The sequence below is a fragment of the Pteropus medius genome, unplaced genomic scaffold (genome assembly GCF_902729225.1).
Source record: "Pteropus medius unplaced genomic scaffold, Ma_sr-lr_union100, whole genome shotgun sequence".
NCBI classification, from domain to species: Eukaryota; Metazoa; Chordata; class Mammalia; order Chiroptera; family Pteropodidae; genus Pteropus; species Pteropus medius.
Window position 1 is genome coordinate 10,970,142 of NW_024353908.1, and position 22,305 is coordinate 10,992,446.

At 56.7% G+C, this 22,305-nt stretch overlaps 1 protein-coding gene across 11 annotated transcripts in view; it reads left to right on the forward strand.

Moving 5' to 3' along the window:
• PSD4 (pleckstrin and Sec7 domain containing 4) overlaps window positions 1–22,305 on the forward strand; it is a 33,554-nt gene that overhangs the window by 3,075 nt on the left and 8,174 nt on the right. For 3 of the 11 annotated variants that reach the window (XM_039851617.1, XM_039851620.1, XM_039851619.1), the window contains 6 exons: window positions 7,225–7,336; window positions 16,482–17,479; window positions 18,452–18,568; window positions 18,832–18,913; window positions 19,393–19,750; window positions 21,778–21,954. In XM_039851617.1, coding sequence (XP_039707551.1) covers window positions 16,583–17,479; window positions 18,452–18,568; window positions 18,832–18,913; window positions 19,393–19,750; window positions 21,778–21,954 — 1,631 coding nt within the window. In that variant the 5' untranslated portion in view covers window positions 7,225–7,336; window positions 16,482–16,582. Of the gene's footprint in view, window positions 1–1,992; window positions 2,276–7,198; window positions 7,337–10,906; window positions 11,208–16,481; window positions 17,480–18,451; window positions 18,569–18,831; window positions 18,914–19,392; window positions 19,751–21,777; window positions 21,955–22,305 lie in introns of those variants that run through there. The other 8 variants (XM_039851623.1, XM_039851622.1, XM_039851618.1 and 5 more) reach the window with 8 other exon arrangements.

Consider the following 22,305-nt stretch of genomic DNA (forward strand, 5'->3'; position numbering starts at 1 on the left):
GCTTACTTTTTCTTTATTTTCTCGATTCTTTTTCAGCCATTGTTTTTATATCTCGTACTGTACATCACTCTGTGTGGATAGTATAAAGCTGCACGTATAAGAATGTGCTTGTGTTTCCCCTTCCCTTCCGTGCTGTGTGCTTTTCTTGTCATTCAGCTACTTGTGTGCACGTTATTAACTCCCAACATGCTATTGTTTTTTCTTTAAATTGTCAGTTGACTTTTAAATCATTTAACACAAGAAAGTCTTTTCAATTTACTCCTCCAGTTATCATTTCCAGCTCTCTTTGTCCCTTTCTGTAGATTCTAAGTTTTATCCTGTTTCTTCCCTCTTCCTGTAGTCTGGGTCTGCCAGTGGTTTTGCTTATTTGAGAATGTCCTTATTTGGTTTTCTATTTAAAATATGTATTTAACTGGATACAGAACTGTATCCAGTTTTCTGTTGGCATTTCACATAGATGTTCCATTGTCCCCTGGTCCATGTTGTCTCTGATGAGAAACGAGCAGCCATTCTTATCACTGGGTCCCTGTATGCAGTGTGTATTCTCCTGCCCCATTTGCTTATAAGATTTTTCTCTTTATCTCTGTTAAGTCAGGAAGTGTGAAAGGACCTGAGATTTGACTTTTCTCTGCTAGTAAGCCAGCGAGTTGGCATGTCATAGCTTACATCGTTACTAGCAGAAGATGAGACACTTTATGACTCATGGCAATAGCAGAGCAACCTCGTTGTACAAGTCTCTGACCCCAATTCCCTCAGGGTGACATGACGAGGGCCAGATGCCGCCTGCAGGGACAGTGGGCTGAGTTGCAGCAGAGGACCCCCAAATTGGGAAGCCTTGATTTTATGCTGGGAAACTCACCTGTGGCCCTCTGACAGGGAAATACTGAGGTGTGTCTCCATTCCAGGGTAATGCAGAGGGAGGTTCCCCTGCCTGGAGCAGGCTTATCTATAGTCTACTTGCTTATTTATTTTTAAAGTCATGGTGATTCTATCTCTGCTGAAACTCCCTATCTCTCCACTCGTTATATCCATCTTTTGCTGTAGCCTTTTTGACATCTTCGTCATAGTTTTCATTTTTAATTTTTTACCCTGAGAGTCTAACATCTTATTTTTCCGCACGTGTGATACCGAGATATGACAAAAAAATACGTATTTGGCATTTGCCCCCCCCCCATTCCTGACATGGAGCTCATAAAAAAAACCTTGTGAGTTCCTAGGTGATGGGGTGATATTTTGCTACAATACCTAGTTTCTGTTGTATAGTGGTCATTGTGGATGATACACTGTGGATGGATGCTCTGGGTTCTGTTATTTTTCTCTGAAGGGTGCGAGCTTTGTTTTAGCAGGAAGTTAAATTCCTGGAACCTCACTTTGGTTTTGTAGAGTCTTGATTTTAGATTTTGAATGGATTTCTTTTGGTTTTGTCCCTAATTGTAGGATATATCCCTGAATCCTGGGACATAGACTTTGCTCCATAAGTGTGGCCATCCTGGGTCCCTAGCGGACAATCCAAAGTGTTCACCAAGTCGGGCTAACAGGGCGGGACTTGAGCCCCCAGTTCCCCTGGCAGCAGGCAGCTCACTGCAGGCATGTCCGCCTAACTGTTTTCCTTTGGGTTGTTTACATTCTCGCCCCAGGCGTGCTCACCCAGGAGTCAGCTGCAGATCTGCTGGGCAGTGTGTGTGCAGGTGGAGGGGCTCCCTCCTTTCCAGGGGTTTCCTCTAGGGAGTCCTCCCACCCCCAGCAACAGTTCGCATCGCACCTCCCGGGCCAGGCAGCAATCTTTGAAGACAGCCCATTCTACCCCACAGTGCCTGACACGCACACAGTAGGTGCGCAGCAAATGCTGGTAGAATGAACGGATGAATTACTGATAAATTACAGGTTTGCCGACCTAGCACCCAGCATCAGGGCCCTGGGTCCTGTGTGACTGCGTGCCCTCGGGGGGCGTGGGGAGGTGGGGTGGGGGTCGAGGGCTCGGGACAGACACAGGCGCCTGCAGGGACCAGCCGTGCCCAGACTGGCCCTGCCCCGCCCCGCGCGGCCCGGGTCCGACCTGTCGGACGGCTACGCCCCCGCGCGGCCCCGCCCCTGGCCGCGCCCTCCACCCAAATCGGGAACTGGTCTCTCCCGTGAGCACACCGCGGAGCTGACGGCCCAGCCCCTGAAGCCACAGCCCGCAGCCCTCGCTGCCCCCGCACCTGGGCACCTGAGCACCTGGCCATGGGGCGCCCGAGCCGGCATGTGGCCGGAGCAGGAGCCTGGCGGGAAATGGGTAAGGGCCGTGGGGAGGCCGGCTGGGAGTCCCGCCGCCCGACGGGGTTCGGTGCGCCGCTGGAGCACCTGCCAGGGGCTGGGCTGGAACCCTGGGGTCAGGGGGCCAGGAGCCAGGAGAGCCACAGAAGGCTGCAGAAGAGCCCAGGGCAAGTGGGGTCTCTCGGAATCCAACCTGGTCTAGTGGCGGGGCAGGAGCAGCAAGGGGACTCTCGGCCGTGCCCCATGGGGAGAGGCGGCCGGGGCGCGCGTGGGTGACTCTGCCGGCTCCACCAGCTGGGCGAGTGGATCTGGGCACCATGCCCTTATGGCCATGGCCATCCGGTGTTAGACCCGGGTGACCCTGAGGGCTTGCTCCCACTCCTCTGGCACCAGTGACCAGGCTTGCCTTCTCCGCAGTGCCCTTGCTGGAGCCCTGTGCAAATAACCAGCATCAAAGCCAAGGCTGCTGCCCTGGAACCTCCTTACCCCGCTCCTCGTCCAGCTGATGAGTGTACTTAGCCACCAGATGGGTGTCTGTGAGCCCCTCCCGGTAGGAATCGCCATGATCAGTGTAGGCCCTAGCCTTTGCTGCCCGGCTTAGTCTTCCTCCCAGACATGACATTTCTTCCTTGCCCAGGATGTGAAGAAGAGCCATTCATTCATTCACTCACTCATTCACTCACTCAGCAAATACAGACTGAATCACCCAGACAGATGCCCATTATTTCAGGGCAGCAAGTGCAGTGAAAGTGGAGCAGAACAGGGCAGTGGTGGGCACCAGGTGGAACAGGTGGCTCACACGCATGGTCCTTAGGGGGAAGAGGCAGAAGGCTGACCTGCTGAGTGGGGCAGGGAATGGTACCCTATGGTCACAGCGTGAGGTGCCTCCGTTACTGTGAGCAAGACTTAGGAGCTGCCTGGAAGGGACAGTGAGCGGCGACGGGTGGACGAGTGATGGGTTGTCCTCTGCGTCTTGAGAGTGCATGTCCTGCTGGGAGGCGTAGTCTGAGAGAGAGACGTCAGGAGGGATGGAGCTGAGGGGTGAAATTTGAGTAGGACCTGAATATAGACAAGACACAGTCACATGGCTATCTGGGGCAGAACATTCCAGGCAGAGGGGACAGAGAGTGCAAAGGCCCCAAGGCGTGAATGGGGCGTGAGCCTACTGGCTGTGTTGGAGGGACAGGTTGGAGGCTAGTAGGCCTCCCAGAGCCTCTGGTTAGAGGAGGCAGGCTGGCCTCAGGCCATAGACACCCAGGAAAGCAGATGGGGCTCCCAAGCAAATTCAGGAACAGAGGTGGTGGTTTACCCCAAAGAGGTGACAGGTGACCACCAGAGATGGGAGCAGTGTCATTTGCTTTTCCCACATCCAGCACCCGCCCAGAAATCATGAGCCAACAAAGAAAGAGCTAAAGTGAGGGCAAACCTGAGCTTTTAAAATCAGTAACTTGGGAAACAAGAGACAGGGAGAACTGTAGCATTCTCGGAAAATTCCAATAATCTTTCCTTCTTAAACTAATCTGGCGATCTCATTAGTCGGCTTACGTGGAAAACAGGACATTTATTGGGCATACGCTGTGTGCCAGACTGCCTTATGTGCAGACACACGTTGCCCTCACAGCAAGTCTGCAGGGTGCACCATCACTGCTCCCATTTCACAGATAAGAAAACCGAGGCCCAGGGTGCGACAGCTGGCACCTTCACAGAGCTGGTGAGTGCAGAGGTCAGGGCTGCAGTCAGGTGGTCTTAGAGCCAAGTGCTCCAGGGAAAGGCAAGGAGAGGTGTGGCTGACTGGAGGTTGGTCACAGTGGAGATGTTTGTCCCAATGGCAGGGAGCTTAGAGAGACTCAGGGGCTGTGAGCCTGTTCCACCTTTCTCTTCTTTTTAAGTTAATATTTTCATGAGTTAGAATTTCTTTGAAAAATATTTTTAAAGGTAACGGTTGCATGTGTTAAAAATATTTTTACAAATGTTAATTCAAACAGCCCTTCAGGCACACAGAGCGACATCTCGTTCCCTCCAATCCTCGGAGCCCAGTTCTCCCTTCTGTTCCTTGAGACGGTGTCTGCAGGAACGGGTTCCACTTGCAGCCAAGCATGTGTGCGTGTGTCTTCCTTCTCTCTTTCTTCACAGGAATACTTGTACTTTAATTAAACTTGTTCTTTAATACACTTACCTTCCAGAGTCAGGACATGCGTTCGCACTTCATCCTTGTTGAATAAATGCGAATAAATGAAACCTGTCATGAGCACAGTTCCCACATTTGCCTAGCGGTCCTCTCTGGCTTTCTGGTTGTTTCCTCACATTTTTGCAGTGACAGTGATGCCTGGAGCATCCTTGTACCTACATATTCACTCACTTCTGTGTGTTTCAGCAGGAGAGATCCGTAAATGTGGACTCACTGATTTAAAAGCCTTGTGTATTTTAGGTTTTGGTGGGAGCTGCCAACCTGCTTCCAAAGACAGTGAGGCTTGGTTCTGAGACTGTTTCTGGCGGCTCCACCAGTCAGGGTGTTACCAGCTTCTTGTTCTTGCCAGTTTGACCGAAATCAATCGCTTCATGTTGTGGTTTCATAGGTGTTTCTTCAGAGCGAGCGGCACTGTGAGTCTCACACGTTTTAAGCTATTTGTCTTTCTCTTTCTGTGGACTATTCATGTCTGTGGCCTGTGGCTTAAACTAGGCTGTTATCTTGTCTTTTGTCACGGAATTATAACGATCTCTCATCTCTAGTCCCACAGATGGGCCCTCACCACTTGTCCCTATGCTAGGGAGCGGCGGCCACTCTGGCATAGTTACAAGAGGTTTGTCTTCGGATCTGGGTGCATTTTACGTGTGTCTTTTACATTGCATTGTGCTGCAAATCGTGGTCTTCTTACTTTTTAAAATGGATACTGTTTTCGGAAAGATCTCTGACCACCTGTGAGCTTGGTGGATGCACAGCTCTCCACGTTTGGAGGTGTTGTGGCATCATCATGACAGTTGGTTGTCACTGGCGTGGTCAGAAAGGTGGTTTGGAGAAATGGCATTTTGGAGTGTGGGCCTGGGAACATGAGGAGGAAGGCGGAGAAGGGGTCAGGGCTGAGCAAGAGGCAGCATGGAGACACACAGCTGTGCTTACCTGACTTGAAAGTACGGGACCCTCGGAGGATCCCTGGGGGTGAGGGCCTGTGGTCCCAGGAGAGTCTGGGCTTGCAAGTACCAGGGCCGGGCTTTCCCTAAAGGCACTGGGCGACAGTTAGCAGAGGTTTCTGAGGGCAGGAGTATCCCCAGGTGGACTGTGGATGTGGACCCGGGAGGTGGAGGGCCCTGCCTTATGCAATCTGCAGCTGAGTGGGGAGCAGTGGGGCAGGGGAGGGAGGGCCCCTGGGCCAGGTGCTCGGGAGGCAGGAGTCTAAGTGGGTCAGGCGGGGAACTTGGCGGGTGGGGGTCGATGTGACACCACAGACAGGACCCAGGAGGGGCGGGCTGGGCCCAGGGAGGGCACTCGTGGGCACATGGCCATGATGCTGGGCTTGCCTCCAAACTTGAAGTCCTGCTCACCCGGCTGAAGGGTCTCCGCTGGCAGTTCGGGCTTCTCAAGGCTAGAGAAGAGTTTGTGAACCTTCATTGAGAAGGCAGGAGGTGAGCATGTGGCAGTGGGTGGGGAAGCCTGGGGATAGAGCCAGGGGCAAGTATACAGGGAGAAGTGGATGGACAGGCCCAACCAGCCAGGGAGGCCGCTGCCCTTTCGAACTCTGTCCTGTCCTGGCGGAGGGGACCCAGGTAAGGGTTGGATAGGGACGTGGAGACAGGCATTTCCAAGGCAAACGCAGGCAAACTCAGCCCTGGATTCCGAGTGAGGAGATGATCTCTACTGTGTACGAGGGAAAAACTTTTCCTCGGCCCTTTTAGATTTAGTGACTGGGGCCTGCGAATTAGACTCACTAAAGACAGGTGAACAGCAGAAGAGGGCTTATTGGCATGCACACGGGACCAATCAAAGTGGCTGGCTTTTGACTATGTTGAAGTTAGAGGTGCATGTGCCTCACCCAGCAGGGGAAATGGGAGACGGGGCAGGGAGGACACACAGATGGGCTCTGAGAACAAGTGGGAGCTGAGGAAGTTTGTGGTGGTGTTTGTGCCTACAGGTGTGTGTGCCATTTCAGTGTCTTCTGGAGGAGGGACTTGGGGGGTTCACTGAGCTCCCCACTGGGAGGAGGACTGCCCTGGAGAGGGAATTTCTGGAGCTTGTTTTCCAGAGGTTGCTGTTTTTTTTTTTCGTTTGTTTGTTTGTTTTTTAATCAGATAGGGGAGGCTCTGAGTAGGCTGCTTTTTCACATCTGGCAAATGTCAAACATCTTTGACTTAAAATAATCTTCATACCAACTCTGGATCCAAGTGGGTCCCCACACCAACATCACATAGGTCACACTGGCAGCTACTTGAGAGACGGTGACAGTGAGGGGTCCTAACAGAGCCTCTCATGCCCTCTCCTGGCCCACACGGGGCTCAGCCTTCGCCATCGAAGGGGACGGAGGTTGACAAAGAGCCTTCTAGCCTTCAAAGTGAGCAGAAATATTCAATCATTATTTAATGTAACAAATTTAATTTTCTAATATCTCTATTTTTGCTGATGATAAACATAATACATATTTTTAAAAATCAGATACACACCAAAAAGCACAAAGAACTGTGTACACACAACAGATAGCCACCGTAAACCAATGTTTTGGTATTTTATTGCCTAAACACACAAGCAAGGTTTTAAAACTTGAAGTCTTCCTGAATGTATCATTGGGTTTCCTACTTCATGATGCCCTGTCAGCATGTTTCCACTTCGTTAAGTGCTCTGCAGAAGTGAAGTGGTCCCAGGCCACCGAGGTTCACCATATGGCTGTGCCACCGTCTGTCTACCCAGGATCCAGTTGTGGATGCTGACAGGAGAGCATCCTTCCTTCATCAGTAACTTCGTGCCGTGTGTTTCAGCAGATGTTTTCCGAGCGGCTTCTGGGTGCCAAGGGGGCTTTGGGGACGGAGGAGAATGACTCTAGAGCCCCAGTCACTGCCTGCATGAGGACAGACCCATGACAGGTGGCTGCAGGTAAGATGCTGGGCTAAAAACTCACCGAGAAGGGAGCCTGGGAGAAACAGGCTGGGCTAGGGAGCTGAGGCCTGGGCATCTGTCCACAGGCAGAAAAGGGACAGTCCCGAGGCTACTGTGCCTAAGAGATTGGGCAACCAGGTCCAAGAGATAAAAGCTTGTTAAACCTCGTCATTCACTTTCGAAATCACTTCCTGCCCCAGGAAACCCAGGGCAGCACTGGAGCCCAGCATATGCCTGGAGGCTGGTGACAGAGTTCGTGCTGGGCTGGCCCTGTTCCTCCCTGACCTGCCAGAGACATATCTTCCCCGCATCCTGAGATCACAGGCCTTGGGGCACCTTTGTTCCGGAGCCATGGGCTCAGTCACTAACCACCCTAAGCCCGCCCTGCCTCCCAGCTCTGCTCTGGCCCAGGGAGCCCGCAGTCCAGTTGATCTGGCCAGCTGGACTGTGACCTGGTAGAGGGATGTTGCGGGGCAGGTGTCCTCCTGCCCGTTGCGGGGCAGGTGTCCTCCTGCTGATCTGACAGGGATGAGCCTTTTCTGTAGGAATCAGGGCGCGGCCACCCCATGCTATGCCTTCTGCGCATTCAGAGACAGAAGCCCCTTTCTCCGAGCTTGGCTGTCACGCTGCCTGGGAGCTGGCCCTCTTGGAAGCACGGCGTGAGCCCCTTCAGCACCAGAGTTTTATAAACTCTGAGCGGGGTAGATGCGTCAGGCTGCCCCATTAGTACGCTGTTGGCTCTAGAGGAAGGCCCGACCCTTCATCTCCACAGCAGGGTGTGTGCTGGCCAGGTTCTGCAGTCCTGGGGTCAGATCCAGCCCAAGTACCTGCTCTGACTCTCCATGTCCTCATGCGTCTGCAGGATGGGCTCAGCGACCCCCACCTGCCCAGACTCAAAGGGAGGGAGGCACTGCTTGTCGAGGGCCCCTTGGTTAAGAGCAGTGATCAGCCAGGTGCCGTCCCCATCCTCTATTGCTCCTGGGAAGGCAGGACTTGTGCGGAAACCCCCAGAGCCCCTCTCCTGGGGGTGGGCTCCACTCCTCTGCTGCTCTCAGGTCCCACACACTATCTCTCACCTATGCCCAGCGGCTTCCTCTGCAGGCAAACAGGAAGTCTCTACCTGGTGGCGGCAGGAAGGGCTGCCTTGCAGGGCGGTCTGTGCAGCGGCTGTGCGTGCCCTCTGGGCCCTGGGGAGGGGCTGCGGGCCAGGCAGGGAACCCCAGCAGTGGGGTGCATGAGATCAAAGCTGAATCGGGTGGGGCTTTTGGAGGGAGCTGCACTCCCCCCTCACTGGCACACAGGGTCCCCCAGCCTGGCTCCTTGCTGTCTTGGGAAGGAGATAAAATTCCAGGAGCTGAAACAGAGCTGGTGGCTGCAGGAGCCTGGGGGTCTGTTCTTGAGTTGCTGAGAGCTGGAAGCACCCCAGCCTGGAGCCCCCAGACACACATGGTCACATCCAAGGTCATGGCCTGGAGGGGAAGGAGAGGCAGATGCCTTCCCCATGAGCGGGTCAGGATGTGGTCAGGGGGAGGGGACGAGACATTCACTCACCTTGTGCTTGTAGTTAAGGAGCAGGTGGACTGTCCAGCCCTGGGAGCCAGGACCACGGGGCTGATGGAGCGCCTGGGGTGGGGGCTGGGAGGCTGGCCGTCATCATGCATGGTCACCTAAATCCTGCTCCCATCGCACTCGCCCTACACCCCACTGTCCTAAACTCCCCATAGCCTCCCAGGGGTCTCTGTGTATCTCCCCAGACTTCGCAGTGGCGTTCGATAGAGCTGACCACTTCTTCTTCCAGACTCACCTCCTCTGTTGTCCGGTGACGACACTGTACTCATGGTTCTCTCACCTCCTCAACAGAGCAGCCTTCCCTGGGCACCCCCAGCCCCAGCGTGGACCTCCTTCTGATGCTTTCCCCAGCCTGCCCCGCCCGCCCAGTCCCAGCATGGCTTTCAGTGGCCTGCCGAGTGTCTCACAGGTGTTGCAAACCTAGTACTTAAAACAACCAAACTCTTGATTTTCTCCTCTAGGTCTCATGTTTCCCATTCTGTCCCATTCCAGCAGATTCCATCACCTAGGTTGAGTCGCTCCAGCCAGAAGTGGCCTCTGCTCCCCTGTCCTTTGCACCTCACATGTCCTAAAGTAACAGATCCTGCCAAGCGCCCTAGTGTGTACCCCAAGTCTTCTGTCTCCCTTCCTCTGCCATGTCCTGCTTCCCCTGGTCATCAAGCCCCCGACCGTCCTCCCTATTCAGCCAGCGTCCTTAAACACTGGACAGAAATACTCCCAGACCTGTCATTGCCCTGCTGACCACTGGGGATCCCTTGGGACCTGGCTCTGCCACTCCGGCCCCATCTTCTTCGGGCTCCCAGGGTGGCTGCTAAGGCCACACCGGCCCTCCTGCTTCCTCTGGCCTCAGGGAGCCTTTCTGGCCTTGGGTGGGTACGTAGCCTGGAGGCCCCTCTGCCTGTATTGCCTGCTCCACACTCTTCTCATGTGGCCACTCTGAGCTTGAGCCCGTCCGGGTGGGCTCCCCTGTCCTCCTTGTCCTCCCTGCTCCTTCCTTCCCCGGCCTTGGTGCGGTTTGAAATCTGGCGTTGCTTCATCTGTTGCTGTCTAGTCACTGTTTGCCAGTGGACTGGATGCTCCCTGAGGGCTGGGGCCTCATGTGGGGACTGGAGAGCCAAGTCCTCGTTGCGAGCCTGCATGTGGGGGGCCCGCATGTGGAGGGCTTGCATGTAGGCCTCAGTGACTAGCTTTCTGGCATACACGTAGAGTACATTGTAAGCACCCAAATACAGCAGGAGCTGTAGGTGGGGGGTGAACCCGGTTTGGTCCTGTGGACCGTGAGGCGCCTCTAACATTTCTAGCTCAGGAGAACAGTGGTGGCCCGTCTGCATGGAGCAGCGAGGCCACATCCTGGTGGGAGGAAGAGGTCACATGGGCCCGGGAGGCGGAGAATGCCAGGCTCCGGGCGCTCAGCATGTGGAGAAGGGCCCATGGCCCCGCCCCGGGTGTAGCTGGCGGAGGCTGGAGCTGTGGTGGGAGGGGCCTCACGGCAGTCACATATGAAGTTGGCGGGTCTCTGGACCCTCAGCAGACATGGCGGTGGTGGGAGAGACTGGAGAGGTGGACTGTGCGGGGGGCATGGGACAGCGGTGCCCCAGCCCGTCACATACTCACGCGCACCTGAGCCTGTCCCGCAGACATGTAGGGGCACGGACACCAGTCGGTCCGTGTGCTCAGAGGCTCTGGGTGCTTACCCGGCTGAGTGACTCCCTGCCAAGCAGCCCTGGGCAGTGGCTTCTCCTTCCTGAGCCCGTATCCCGACAGGTGTGATGGGCACAGTAATGCTTCTTAAGGAGGTGAGAGGAGTGGCTGAGTCACTGCTAGGAGACATTGTGACATGAGACAATTGTATTAGGCCATGAAAATCTGAATGTTGATTATTAAAAACACAAGCACAGTTGCCCGACCCAGGCCTCCTGTGTGCCACTGGGGCCTGAGAACCTGGTGACAGAACCACAGGCAGGAAGGGGTGGGGTCTGTCACAGCACAGGGCCTTCACCTTCCCCTTTCTGTCCCCGGCCCTGGGGGGAGAAGGGTGGCGGATTCTCTCTGGCCAGAGTGGGGGCATGGGGAAGGGCCCATTGGGCACTGGCCTGGGCATGGGGGCTCCCCTCTGTGGGCAGGAAGTGCGAGGCACAGAGCAGCTGGGGAGCCGAGCAGACTGGTAAGAGTCTCTGGGGGCAAGGGGAGCGGAAGTCGGAAGCTGCAGCCGCCACGCTCACCACTCGTGGGCGGACACTCTGCAGCAGAGACTGCTTCCTGGGAGCCAGGCACTGGCCCTTTCCTGGGTCCTTTAGAGGTGAGCAAGGTGGGCCTGGGGCAGGGGGTTGGGCCTGGCGGGGACTAGGGGAGCGGGTGTGCGAGAGTCATGTGTGCCCCAGTGGCAGGGGCAGGTGGGTAGGAAGGCAGGAGCTGTGGGCCCTGCTGTGTACCTGCTGAATGCCTGGCGGGCGGCACCCCAACCCTTCCCCTTCCTTCTCTTCATCCCCCTGGTTCCTCAACCCACCTGCCCCACCCGCCCTTTCTCTGCTTCCTCCTCGGCTTCCCACTAGCCCCTGGGGTCTGCAGGAGAGAAGGTGGGGGGCTGAGGAGGCCTCAGGGTGTGTGGTGACTGCTTTGGCTCGGTGCCCATGGGTGCACTTGGGGCCAGAGGCTTCAGGTGAGCCTTGATCCTCAACCTGGACCCCAGGCAGGCAAGGGTTTGGGTGCAGTCACTGCAGGAGGGCCAGCTCGGCCATTAGGGGGCTCCTTGTTTGGACCTAATGGGTTGGCCGCACCCTCTAGTTCTTAGCACCCCGGGGGCCCCTCCACTCTCTGCACATTTGCATGCTGCTCCTTGTGTGGGCAGGAAGTGGGCCTGTCCTGAGCATGTCTTGCGGTGCTTGGGCCCAGGTTCTGGCAGGGTGTCAGTCCTGAGGCTCCAATGGACGACCCCACCCTCAGCTCCTGCCCGCAGGGGAGACACCCCTGAGATGGCTCCCACGGCTGCCCAGGACTGGCTGGGTCACTTCCTCAGTCCCCATAGGCCGGGAGCCTCCGCTTTTTCCATAGGAAAGAGAAGTTCTGGGCAGGAAGAGGGAATGCCTGAGAATATGGAAGCTCACAGGAGAGAGGGGATGCAGGCGGCTTGGAGGGGCCCGAGAGCAGGGATCTGCTGGCCGCTGGTGCTGTCTGCCAGGTGGCTTGTTGGTCGGTGGTTTTCACTTCTCTGAGCGGCCCTGCAGAGCTGTGAGTTGAAGGGGCAGGACACAGTGAGGCCCAGGCCCAGCTCTAGGCACAGACCCCTCCCCCGTTACAGCAGGCCCAAGGACCAGCTGGCTGTGGCCCACTCCCTTGGTTTACAGAGAAAGGACCAGCTGAAGCTTCTGACCAGAGTCAAAGGCTGGTCAGCTGTAGTTAGGCTTTGAGTCCAGTCTGTAATCCTCAGCTATGGGGGCACAGGACACCCAGGCTGTCACCTGTCCCTCTGGGCAGGCTATCTCCAGCCTCCTGCAGGGAAGGAGCAGAGTGGAGGGAAGCAAATCCAAGGCTGCCTCCCTCCCCCAGATCAAAGAGAAGCTTCTTTGGAGCCCAGGCAGGGTGTGGCTGGCCTCGTCCTCCTGTCCCCCAGGCCAGTCTCTGTGTCCTCTACCCAGCCAGCATGTTCCTTCTCCATGAAAGACCCTGGCAGTGTGCTCAGCCTTCTCCCTGCACCTCAGTGCCCACCCTTCACCATCTCCCTGAGATCAGGCATTTTCTTGGATTCCAAAGAGACATCCTACTTCTCCCAGCACTTACCCTGCGCTCTGCACCCTCATGCTGTGAGAGAGGTGAGGACCTAACGACCTAGACCTAACGAGCCCACCTGGGAGGCCTGTGGCAGGCTCTCCCTCCTTTGTTATAAGGTTGCTATGATCTTGAGATTTCACAAAACACCCGAGTGGGAAAAAGTAAACCAAGAAAATTCTAGGTGCAGGAGACTGGGCCCACCTCTGCCTGAGAGATGCTATCCTACCTCCTGGAAATAGGCCGGTCACTCCTTGACCCCTGCTCCTTGACTCTTGCTGGGTCAAGCTGCCCTCACCCAGGTGACTGGTAGGACAGCCTTGATGGCTATAAGCGACCTCACTGTTCAGATCAGGTCCATCCCTCCATTCGGGAGGAGAAATTTAAAAGAAAAATGAGAGAAAAGTAGGAGGCGGGGAAGTAGATTGAGATAGATAGATAGATAGATAGAAAGATAGATAGATATAGATAGATAGATAGATAGATAGATGATTGAAAATAGATGATAGATACATAGATGATTGATAGGTGACAGATGATCGATAGGTGATAGATGATATAGATAGATGATAGATAATAGATGACTGAGAAATTGATAGATAGATGATAGATAAATAGATAATAGAGGATAGACAGACAAACATTTCTTAAACCTGCCATTGCAGGGTTCCTTCCATAGGTGGAGGGCGCAGATGAGATGAACCTGTTCTCTGCTCCCCTCTCTGTCCAGCTAGCCCTGGGAGTGGGGCCCCACGTGAGCATTTTGCCTGCTAGCCTGGCAGGAGCACCAGGGGACAGCTCTGCCCTCAGGTCTTGAGGTTGCAATGTTGCTGAATCTTCTCCAAAGTGGCAGGCTCCCAGGCCTCCAGGGAGGTGGTTGAGGCTGTGCCCTTCAGTCCCACCCACCCCGCCAGACCTTCCTTCCTCTTGCTCACAAACACCTGCGAGCCCTGAGGGTCCTCCTCTGCACAGTGGGGACAGATGGGTGTGAGGGGCTGACCAGAGGGAGTTCGTGACCTTAGAGGGAGGACTGACACGGGAGCTGCTGACCTGGGTTTCCAGCCCGGCCTCTGCCTCCCTGCTGTGCTCTTGCTTTCTGAAACTCTGAGCCTTGGCGTCTGGATTAGGAGATGTCACCGCTTGTCTCCTTTGTGCTGTGGCTGACTGCATGTCCCTTGCACCTCCTGTGGTGCTGGGTTGGCAGCGGAAACTCAGGGTGCCCACTTTCAGACAGTAATTTTTATTGCTGTGTGTCCCAAGTACTGGAAAGGGCTGGTGGGTGTCCCGTATGTTTACTTGCTAAACATGGTGGCCCTGCCGTGGCGTGGCCTGGCCATCTAGAGCCAGGACCCATCCCACTAGGCTCCGTGACCCCGCGTCTCACAGCCACACCAAGCTTCATGTCTCCAATCTGCTTGAGCTGTAGGTGGGAGTGGGTGTAACATCGCGGGTCACCAGCGTGGCTCGGTCACCCAGCATGTCCCCAGTGAGACAGTGAGTGTGGCGAGAACCTGCTCGGTGGTGCTTACATTCTGGGGGAGGAGGCCTGCTGAAACTGCACGTTGGGCAAGTGGTCTGGGAGTGATGGGGTGTGGCCAGGCTGAATTTCCTTGGTTCAGAGTTGGCTGTCTGCTCATCTGTCTGCTTCTCCTGCCATGGCCTTGACTCCCATCCCAGGCCTAGAGCTCGTTTCTCTTTCGTTGCCTTGGTTCTCTCAGGGAGCATGTCCAGGGTGTAGCACAGAGCTAACAAACTCTGTGTGCCTTTTCGCGCCTGTGAGTACATACACATTTGCAAAGATAGGCCCATGATGCCTCCTTACAAACTTGTTGACGCCCTGCTCCTGCCCCACCCAGCACTCATCCCATTACTGCTTACTGGCATCGGAACTTTTCCTGTCATGTGAGCTCACTAGTGACTACAGGGTCTGATGTCGTCTCGTGCCCACTGGGGTGTTCTGAAAGCCAGATGCGTTCAGATGCAGCTGCGGGGGTGGAGGGGCGAGGGCCCACCCAGGGGAGCCGAAGGGGCAGCTCAGCCAGGGTCTGGAAAGGCACTGGGATGCCCATGTTCAGATCCGAGTGCTTCCCTGTCCCTGTGCCCCCTTCCCCAAGTGGTGCTGCCCTCCCAGTATCTCGGGGTTCTGCTGGATGGTTGCTGAGGGAGGCTGCAGTGGGGGCCACCTGCCTCTTCCCTCTTGGTCGTTCTTTATCTGAGGGGTCTGGAGAGGAGGCTAGAGGGGCTGCTAGGCACAGACCACAGTCCTGAGCTCACTGTCTGGCCCCAGGAACAGGACCACAGTAGGTCTCTGGCTCTAAGAGCATGGAGAGTATTGACTGGACAGTGGCTTGGGGACCTGGGTAGCCGGCCTGGCCAGTAGGTGGCACAGGGAGCAAACCATGTGACCCCTTGCCTGCAGCCTGGGGAAGGGGTTCATGGAGAGGCTGAGCTAGGACTGGGAGACCCCCAGGGGACAGGGAAAAACAAAGTGGGTTCTGATCGCTTTGACTCAGAGCGGGAATACACGGCTGAGAGCCCACGGCTGCGCCCCGAAGACTGGCTGGTGCCTCCCAGGGCCGAAACTTGAGGATAGAGGCACTACCCAGTGGCTTCGGATCCCTGCTGGAAGTGAGGAGCATAGGGCTGGGACAAAGGCACAGGTGGAAGCCCAGGAAGGGGCCCTGTGTTTGCGGAACTTTTTGGAGGATGGTCTCAAGAGGAAGGGAAACAGACTCAGGGCGGTCCTGGCCCATATTCCCAAGCTGAGCCTTCTGGGGCCCAAACTCCAGGCCCCTGCAGACCTTGGTTTTCCATCTCCAGGGTCCCTCTTATAGGTGTGTCAGGTGGGCTGTGGACAGGTGAGAGACCCATGGGTACAGGTTGGGAGCATGTGTATGCTCACACCTTTGTCCACAAGTTTCAGCATGGCTTACGGGCACACAGTTTCTAAGAAAGACATGTGAGTGAAGGGACCGAGGTGATCAAGTGACGAGGCCTGGGGTGTGTTTGGTGCTGCAGCTGTGTGCCACGGGGCCCATGTGCTTAACCCGCACCTTCTGAGCACCCGTTGTAGGGGTGACAGTTCAGTTACGGTTTCAGTGTCCAGGGGATCAAAGCAGCTACTCGTGTGAAGGAGCAGCCCCACTCCCACGGTCCCGTTGAGCCAGTGCTGGTGTGGCAGGAACACAGCAGCTCCGGGCAGGTGTGGTGCAGCCCAAGGCGGGCGGGTGTGGCTGTGTGTCCCCAGTCTCCACCCAAGAGCCCAGGCCCAGCTTAGAGGTCAGTGGGTACCCTGACCTGCTTCCACCTGGGCCAAGCTGCAGGCTATGGACAAGGATGGGCTGGTCAGCCTTGTGAAGGACGCAGGCCCCAAAGACAGGAGCCTCAGGCTGTGGACAATGGCGGGCCGTGGCCATCTCTCCTGGGGGCCTGCTTCTGCCATGAGACTGTTCTCCTTGACTCTGGTCTGTCTGGGTGCCACCTGCTCTGCATTCGGCTGTTTCTGGCTGATCTCGCACTGTTTTGGGGCTGCAGCTGCCTCCGCCCTCTAGTCCGAAGTCCTGCATGGCCTCATTTGGCTGGTCTGGCCTTTTCAGTAAGCGGCTTGGGCCACTGTCAGCCCACAGATGGGTGTCTTTATGTCTTTAGAATGAACTGTTAAGACAGTGGGGTCAGAGGGCAGATGTGGTGTACCCCTCCGGTGGGGCTATGGACATGGCAGGGACTTGCAGAGTCGGCGGACACGTTAGCACGAGCTCCCTGGGCTGGCGGCCCCTTGCTGACATGCATTTGCTTTGGGCACTTCCAGGGCACAGTGGTTCCCAGCGCACCCTGGCCGGTTCCCACTAAGCCACACAATGGGATTGTGACGCGGACACTCCCGGGCACCCACACCCGTGCACTCTGTGAATGATGGGTGACAACAGTCTCTCTGAGCATCCCAGCCCCGTGGAATTTCTCAATGTCCGTTTGGGAGACAACCTGCAGCCCCACCCAAGAGTGCACCCGAGGGGAGTGTGCAGCTATCCGGACCCGCCTGAACTTCTCCGGGGACAGACCTGGGCGTCTGACCCCCCTGAGTCTGTGAGGCGAGACACTCCCTCTGGGGGCTGCGGCGCGGAGCCCACAGGCCTGGGGGATGGCTTTTCCCAGCGGAACCCAGACCCGAGCCGGAGCACGTCCGCCCAGGTGGTGTTCTGGGCGGGCATCCTACAGGCGCAGATGTGCGTCCTAGACCTGGAGGAGGAGCTGGAGAAGACAGAGGGGCTCCGGGCTGAGCTGCGGTCCTGCCTCCCCATGGCCCCTGCTGCCCTCCCTTCCTTCTCCTCCAGCCGGGGGAGCCCCTTGGACACGGGCCTGCTCCCCAGCCCACCTGCAGAGGAGGCTTTGGGGGAGGACAGCAGCGGGCCTGAGGGTGAGGGCCAGGACCCTGTGTGGCCGGCCGAGGGGACCCCAGGCTCCTCCCTGGAGTGGGGTGCTGAGGACGAGAGAGTGTTCTTCGACAACCCCCTCTTCCTGGAGAGCTCCCACTCGGACTCTGCTTCTGTACCTCACTTCTCCTGGGAGCTCCCAGACACCTGTACTGATGAGGGGCCTGAGAGTCCACAGACCCTGCAGCCTCCACTCCTGAGAGATGGGGTGCCGTGGGGGCTGGGAGATGAGCCAGACTCGGGGGACATTTCAGCTGGTTCCAGTGGGTGCACCACCCCCTCATTTCCTGTACCCATCTACCAGCCACACTGCTGGGCCCCAGTGGCCACCACCGACAGGCCTCCCACTGCACCTTGCGGCTGGGGAGATAGTGAGGTAAGCCGGGCCCTGGGAACTGACCTGGAGCTGTCCTTGGAGACATGAGAGGATGGGCCTTGCTCTGCAGTCACCGGCCCAGGACACCCTTCAGAGGCCAGGGCCTGTGGGAGCCCTGGAATAAGGTGGCAGGAGAGCAGGACCGCTGGGGCTCCAGGGTTGTGGGAGAGTTTGCAGATGCCATGACCCTGGTTGAACACGGCAGCCGTGATATTCACGGTGTCTCTGTCCCGCAGCTTGAGGGTGGTGTCTGGACACACTGAGGAACAGCCAGCTCCTCCCCTTGTAACCTGTTCTAGGTTCTCCTCAGATCCCAACCCTTCACCTCCCAGCCGGAGCTGCTGGGTCAGCACCAAGGGTGGCCCTGCCCCTGACGGGAGATGCCTGTCAGTCCCGTCCTTTTTTCTTGGAGATTTCAGCACTTGTTACTTTCATCTCACCACCTCTCATTCCCTGTCCCGCCCATGGCAGCAGACTGGGCCCACAGGACAATGGCAGAGGTCCTTGATATCAAGTAGGACGCGTTATGGGGACGAGTGTGGGAGGCACCAAGGAGCAGGGTTGTTCCAGGGTGGCCTCTGCGGAGAGATAAGGAAGCTCAGGATGGCTGGGCAGGGCTGGGATTGTCCTGTCTCCTGGCAGTGCATACCTGTCACTCCGCGATCAGAGAGGCTGCTGAATGTCCGGGGTCCCGGTGTGGGTGGGGCCTTGCGGCTGTGGAGCCCTTGGGGACCTGGTCCACCTGGGTGGCCAACTCCGCCCAGTGCCTGGGGTTGTTGCCTTCCCTGTAACAGCCCTTCCTTGAGTTGGTGCTGCAGGAGGCAGTTCACCTGGGGGACGCTGGAGGGAGGATGACAGGCAGAGAAGACTGGAACTCAGTGGACAAGGACAGGGGGCTGGAGGGCCTTGATGTGGGAAAAGCCCTGGGGATAGTCCCCCAGGGTACCTCTCTCCACCCCTTTCTTCCTCTAGACTTCTCTGGCAGATAGTCTTGACCCTGAAGCATCCCTTGTGGACAAAGCATTGACCTGGGAAACAGAACATGTTGGATCTGACCCTAGCCCTGGCTCCCATCCAGTGCGACCTTGGGCAAGTCACTTCCCCTCTCCAGGCCTCATCTTCTCCACCTATAAAGAGAGACATGACCCCGTGATATCCAGGGCCCAGCCCCAGCCCCCTGGGATGTGGGTCTTCCCCTGTCCAGGACCCTCTTTTGAGCTCAGGGCTCAGGTTGGGTAGGAGAATGGCGGGATGTGGGGCTCTATACTCATAGTCATGCTCCTCGCCCCCGCCTGTACCCCCTTCACCTCTCAGGGCCTCCAGGGCTCACGGACACCCTGTGCCTCTCTCAGCAGGCTCTGCCCAGTGCCGAGGGCTGGCAGACAGGACGAGGTCCTTCCTGGCCTCAGGTGCCTCTCATCTCCCAGGACAGAAGTGAGATCCACTGTGGGGTCTGGGAAATTGGGTGGTGGGAGGCTTTGGCATCTGGAGTGGGATAGATATCACTCTTGGATCTATGGGCGTCATTAAGAGTCTCGGTGTCTGTGTTGGAGCTAGACTTGGGGTTAAATCCTGCCTCAGCCGCTGTGACACCATCAGGAGCCTGGGTTTTAAATACTCGCTTCCTGGAGTGAGTGAGCAAATGTGTAGGAGACTCAGCACCTGGGTCTTAGTGGGTTAGTGAGTCCTGAGCCCTGGTCACCTCGGGGCTGGAGTCCTGGGAGCCTTCTGCTCTCTGCCTCTCTGTGTGGGAGGTCACGGCCTGAAGGAGGGACAGGACGTGCTGCCCAGTAAAGGAGGAGGCCCAGGGAGGGCGCCTGGGGGGAGGCACAGGGTGTCCTGGCTCTGCTAGGCCCCTGGGCCCTCGGCCCGTTGCTTGCCCCCTGCCAGCCTCACTTCATGCTCTTCCTTAGGTGACAGAGATGCTGAGCGTCCCCAGGACTCTGCTCCCTGCACCTCAGCCCCTGGCCCCTGGGAGTGCCCAGCCTCTTCATTAGAGCCAGGCAGCCCTGAATCTGTGAGCAGAGGCCCCAGTCCCAGGCCCAGCCCCGAGTCCTCCCGGGAAGGCAGCCCACAGCCCCAGGGCAGCCATTCCGGCAGCATCTTCCCTGAGTGGACAGGAGATGCTGCCCGTCCTTCACTCCTGGAGACATACGAGGCAGAACCGAGTTCCCTGGAGAGAGAGGAGGCCGAGGAGGCCCTGGGGCCAGCAGAGGAGGTGAAGAGTGAGAGAGCCGGCCAGCCAGACGTGTCTGTGGCTGCTTCTGAAGGGTGAGTGTGGGACTAAGTGGCTCTGGCCCCTGCTCATGGATGCGCCTAGGGCCCCTGGTCTGGGAGCAGAGAAGTGCATGCTGGGAGTTTACACACTGCCATCACTTAAGCCAGAGTTATGTGTCCAGGCACCAGCAGGGTTTTGAGGAAGACAGGAGGCTTTGAAAGCACCAGAAAGCAAAGAGCAGACAGTCACACATGGGGCAGAGTTTGAGTGTGCTGAAGCAGGGCCCCAAGAGACAGGTCCAAGGCTGAACAGTATCCAGGGAGGGAACTGACCAGGGCCATGTGCCCAGAGCTGGAGTCATACTAGGTGGCTATGGGTCTGGGAGGTCAGAGCTCGCGATGTGGGATCACACTTGCTCTGACTCTGAGGAGGCATCCAGGAAAAACTCACACTTAGACCTCAGGGGAAGCCGGGCACCAGGGGCTTTGAGACCCAGAGGTCAAGTCGGGGCCCAGAGAAGGGTCCAGTGAGCCCCGAACTGTGGCTGAGTGGGAACAGGCCAAGTGAGAGACCATCCTCCTTCTGCCCGCTGGATGCTATGTGAAGATGGCCTCTGGGGTCTCTACACTGGAGGGAGATTTGTTCCCTGGTCAGTTAATGAAGGGTCATGTTGAGGAGGCCGGGGGAAGCAGTGACTGTTTAGGTCATGGGCTTCAGGGTTGACCCCACTTCCATCTCGGTGTCCCTGCGATGTGGCCGCAGAACCTGTCAGTGTCAGGATCGAAGAGCCGTCCCCCTCGTTCCTCTGAAAAACTGCTCCTGGAGGTGGATGTACAGAGGCTGGGTCACCAGATGAATCTCCCAGCCTCTTAGCAGAGAGGGTTCATTGTCTCAAAATTAGAGTGAACTCAACCCAAGATAAAATAAGTAAACACACCTAAAGTGAGACCCGCACTTTCATAGTAAATCGTATACCACATATTCCATAAGTTCATTGAATCTTGTATTTAACATGACGTAGGAAGTTTCACGTTCCCGGCATAAGCTTGCTGGTCCAGTGAGACACCCTTCTTTCATGCTGGACTTTCACGGCGAGACCATAAAGTTTTTTCTTATTTTATTGTAATAACAGCTTTATTGAGATAGAGTCATGTGCCCTACGATGCGCTCATGTAAAGCATCCAGTCCCCTGCTGACTTGCATTTACCCAGTGTTTTCCCAAAGCCTTTCCACCTGGACACTGGTTTGGTAACGACGCTGACTAGGTCACTTTTGTAAAAGTGTTTCATGGCTTCGACAGCTGAATGTCCAAGTAGTTCTTTTTAGGGGGGGCAAGTGAGTCATTTAATTTCCTGCGCTTGGCTCTTCAGTGGACACGCTCTCCCAGCTCCCCCAGTCTGTGGCTTTCCCTGTGATCCCTGGTCTCACAGCACCACTTTCGTGGGCTTTATGAAAAACCCCAGTGTTTTTTTGCAAGATTTGTGATTTCACTTCTCAACTGGTTTCCGTTATGTTTGCCGTGCTTGTCAGGCGTGTATGAGCCTCAGGACGCAATGAGCAGGGACCAAAAAAGACACCGTCCCCGTCAGGCCAGAGATGGACGTGTTAAGCGCAGAGAGTGCCTTATCAGGGAGCGTTTCTCTGTTACAAGTCCTGCTCCCTGCAGTCACTAACTGTGGCAGCTGGGTAATGAGCACCCAGACCGCCAGGCCACTGGTCCTGGGTCATGATGTTGCAGGGTCAGATAGAGGTGGGGCATGACTTACGAGGTTCTCAGTGTCAGACTCTGTGGGGGCTGCCGGCCTGTGTCAATGCATAACGGGTCGCCTGCCTGTCCCCCTTGGTATGAAGAGAGACTGGAAACCACCTGAGCCCCAGCTGCTGTGACTCCTAAGGCCAGTCTAGCTTTCGGTTCCCCCGTCATGTGTGAGCGCAGCTTTCTTGGCTCCAGGTCTAACGGTGGAGGCTGGAGCTGGAGGGCAGCGGGGAGATAGGTACACTGAGGGCCCCTCCATGACTTGATTCAGAGCCCCTTTGTGTCCATCCAAGTGAGAGTCTGAGGGCTGACGGACTTTTCCAGGCTTCCTGAGAGCCCCACGCCCCACATGCCATCCCCAGAGGAGAGCCAGAGCCCGCAGGCTGGAGACAAGCTGGCTAATGGTGTGAGGACCCACCAGCTGGCCTGGGACCTGGCCTCCCGCCTCTACCGCCTGGAGGGTTTCCGGAAGTCTGAAGTGGCTGCCCACCTGCAAAAGAAGTAAGGGGCTCTGAGCCTGGGCGAGGCTCCAGGGTGAGGCCATGCGGGTTTGCTCCCCTGGCTGCCCTCCCTGTTGCTGTGCCCCCCAGCCCCTCTGCTGACCTCTGACTCCATCGCATCTGCCCTGGTGGCCCCTGTCTCCCGTACCCTTGCTGTGCCCGCCTCTTCCTCTCAGTCACACTGGTGTCGCCCCTTCTCCACACTCTTGACCCAGCTTAGAGCTACTGGACTGGCCACTTTGCCCCTCTGCCTTGACTCCAGGTGTCTCTCCCACCCAGCAGACCAGACCCTGGCTGACCCTTGCCCTCTCTGCCCCGGGACCCACCTTTTAGGCTTCGGGATGTGTGCAGG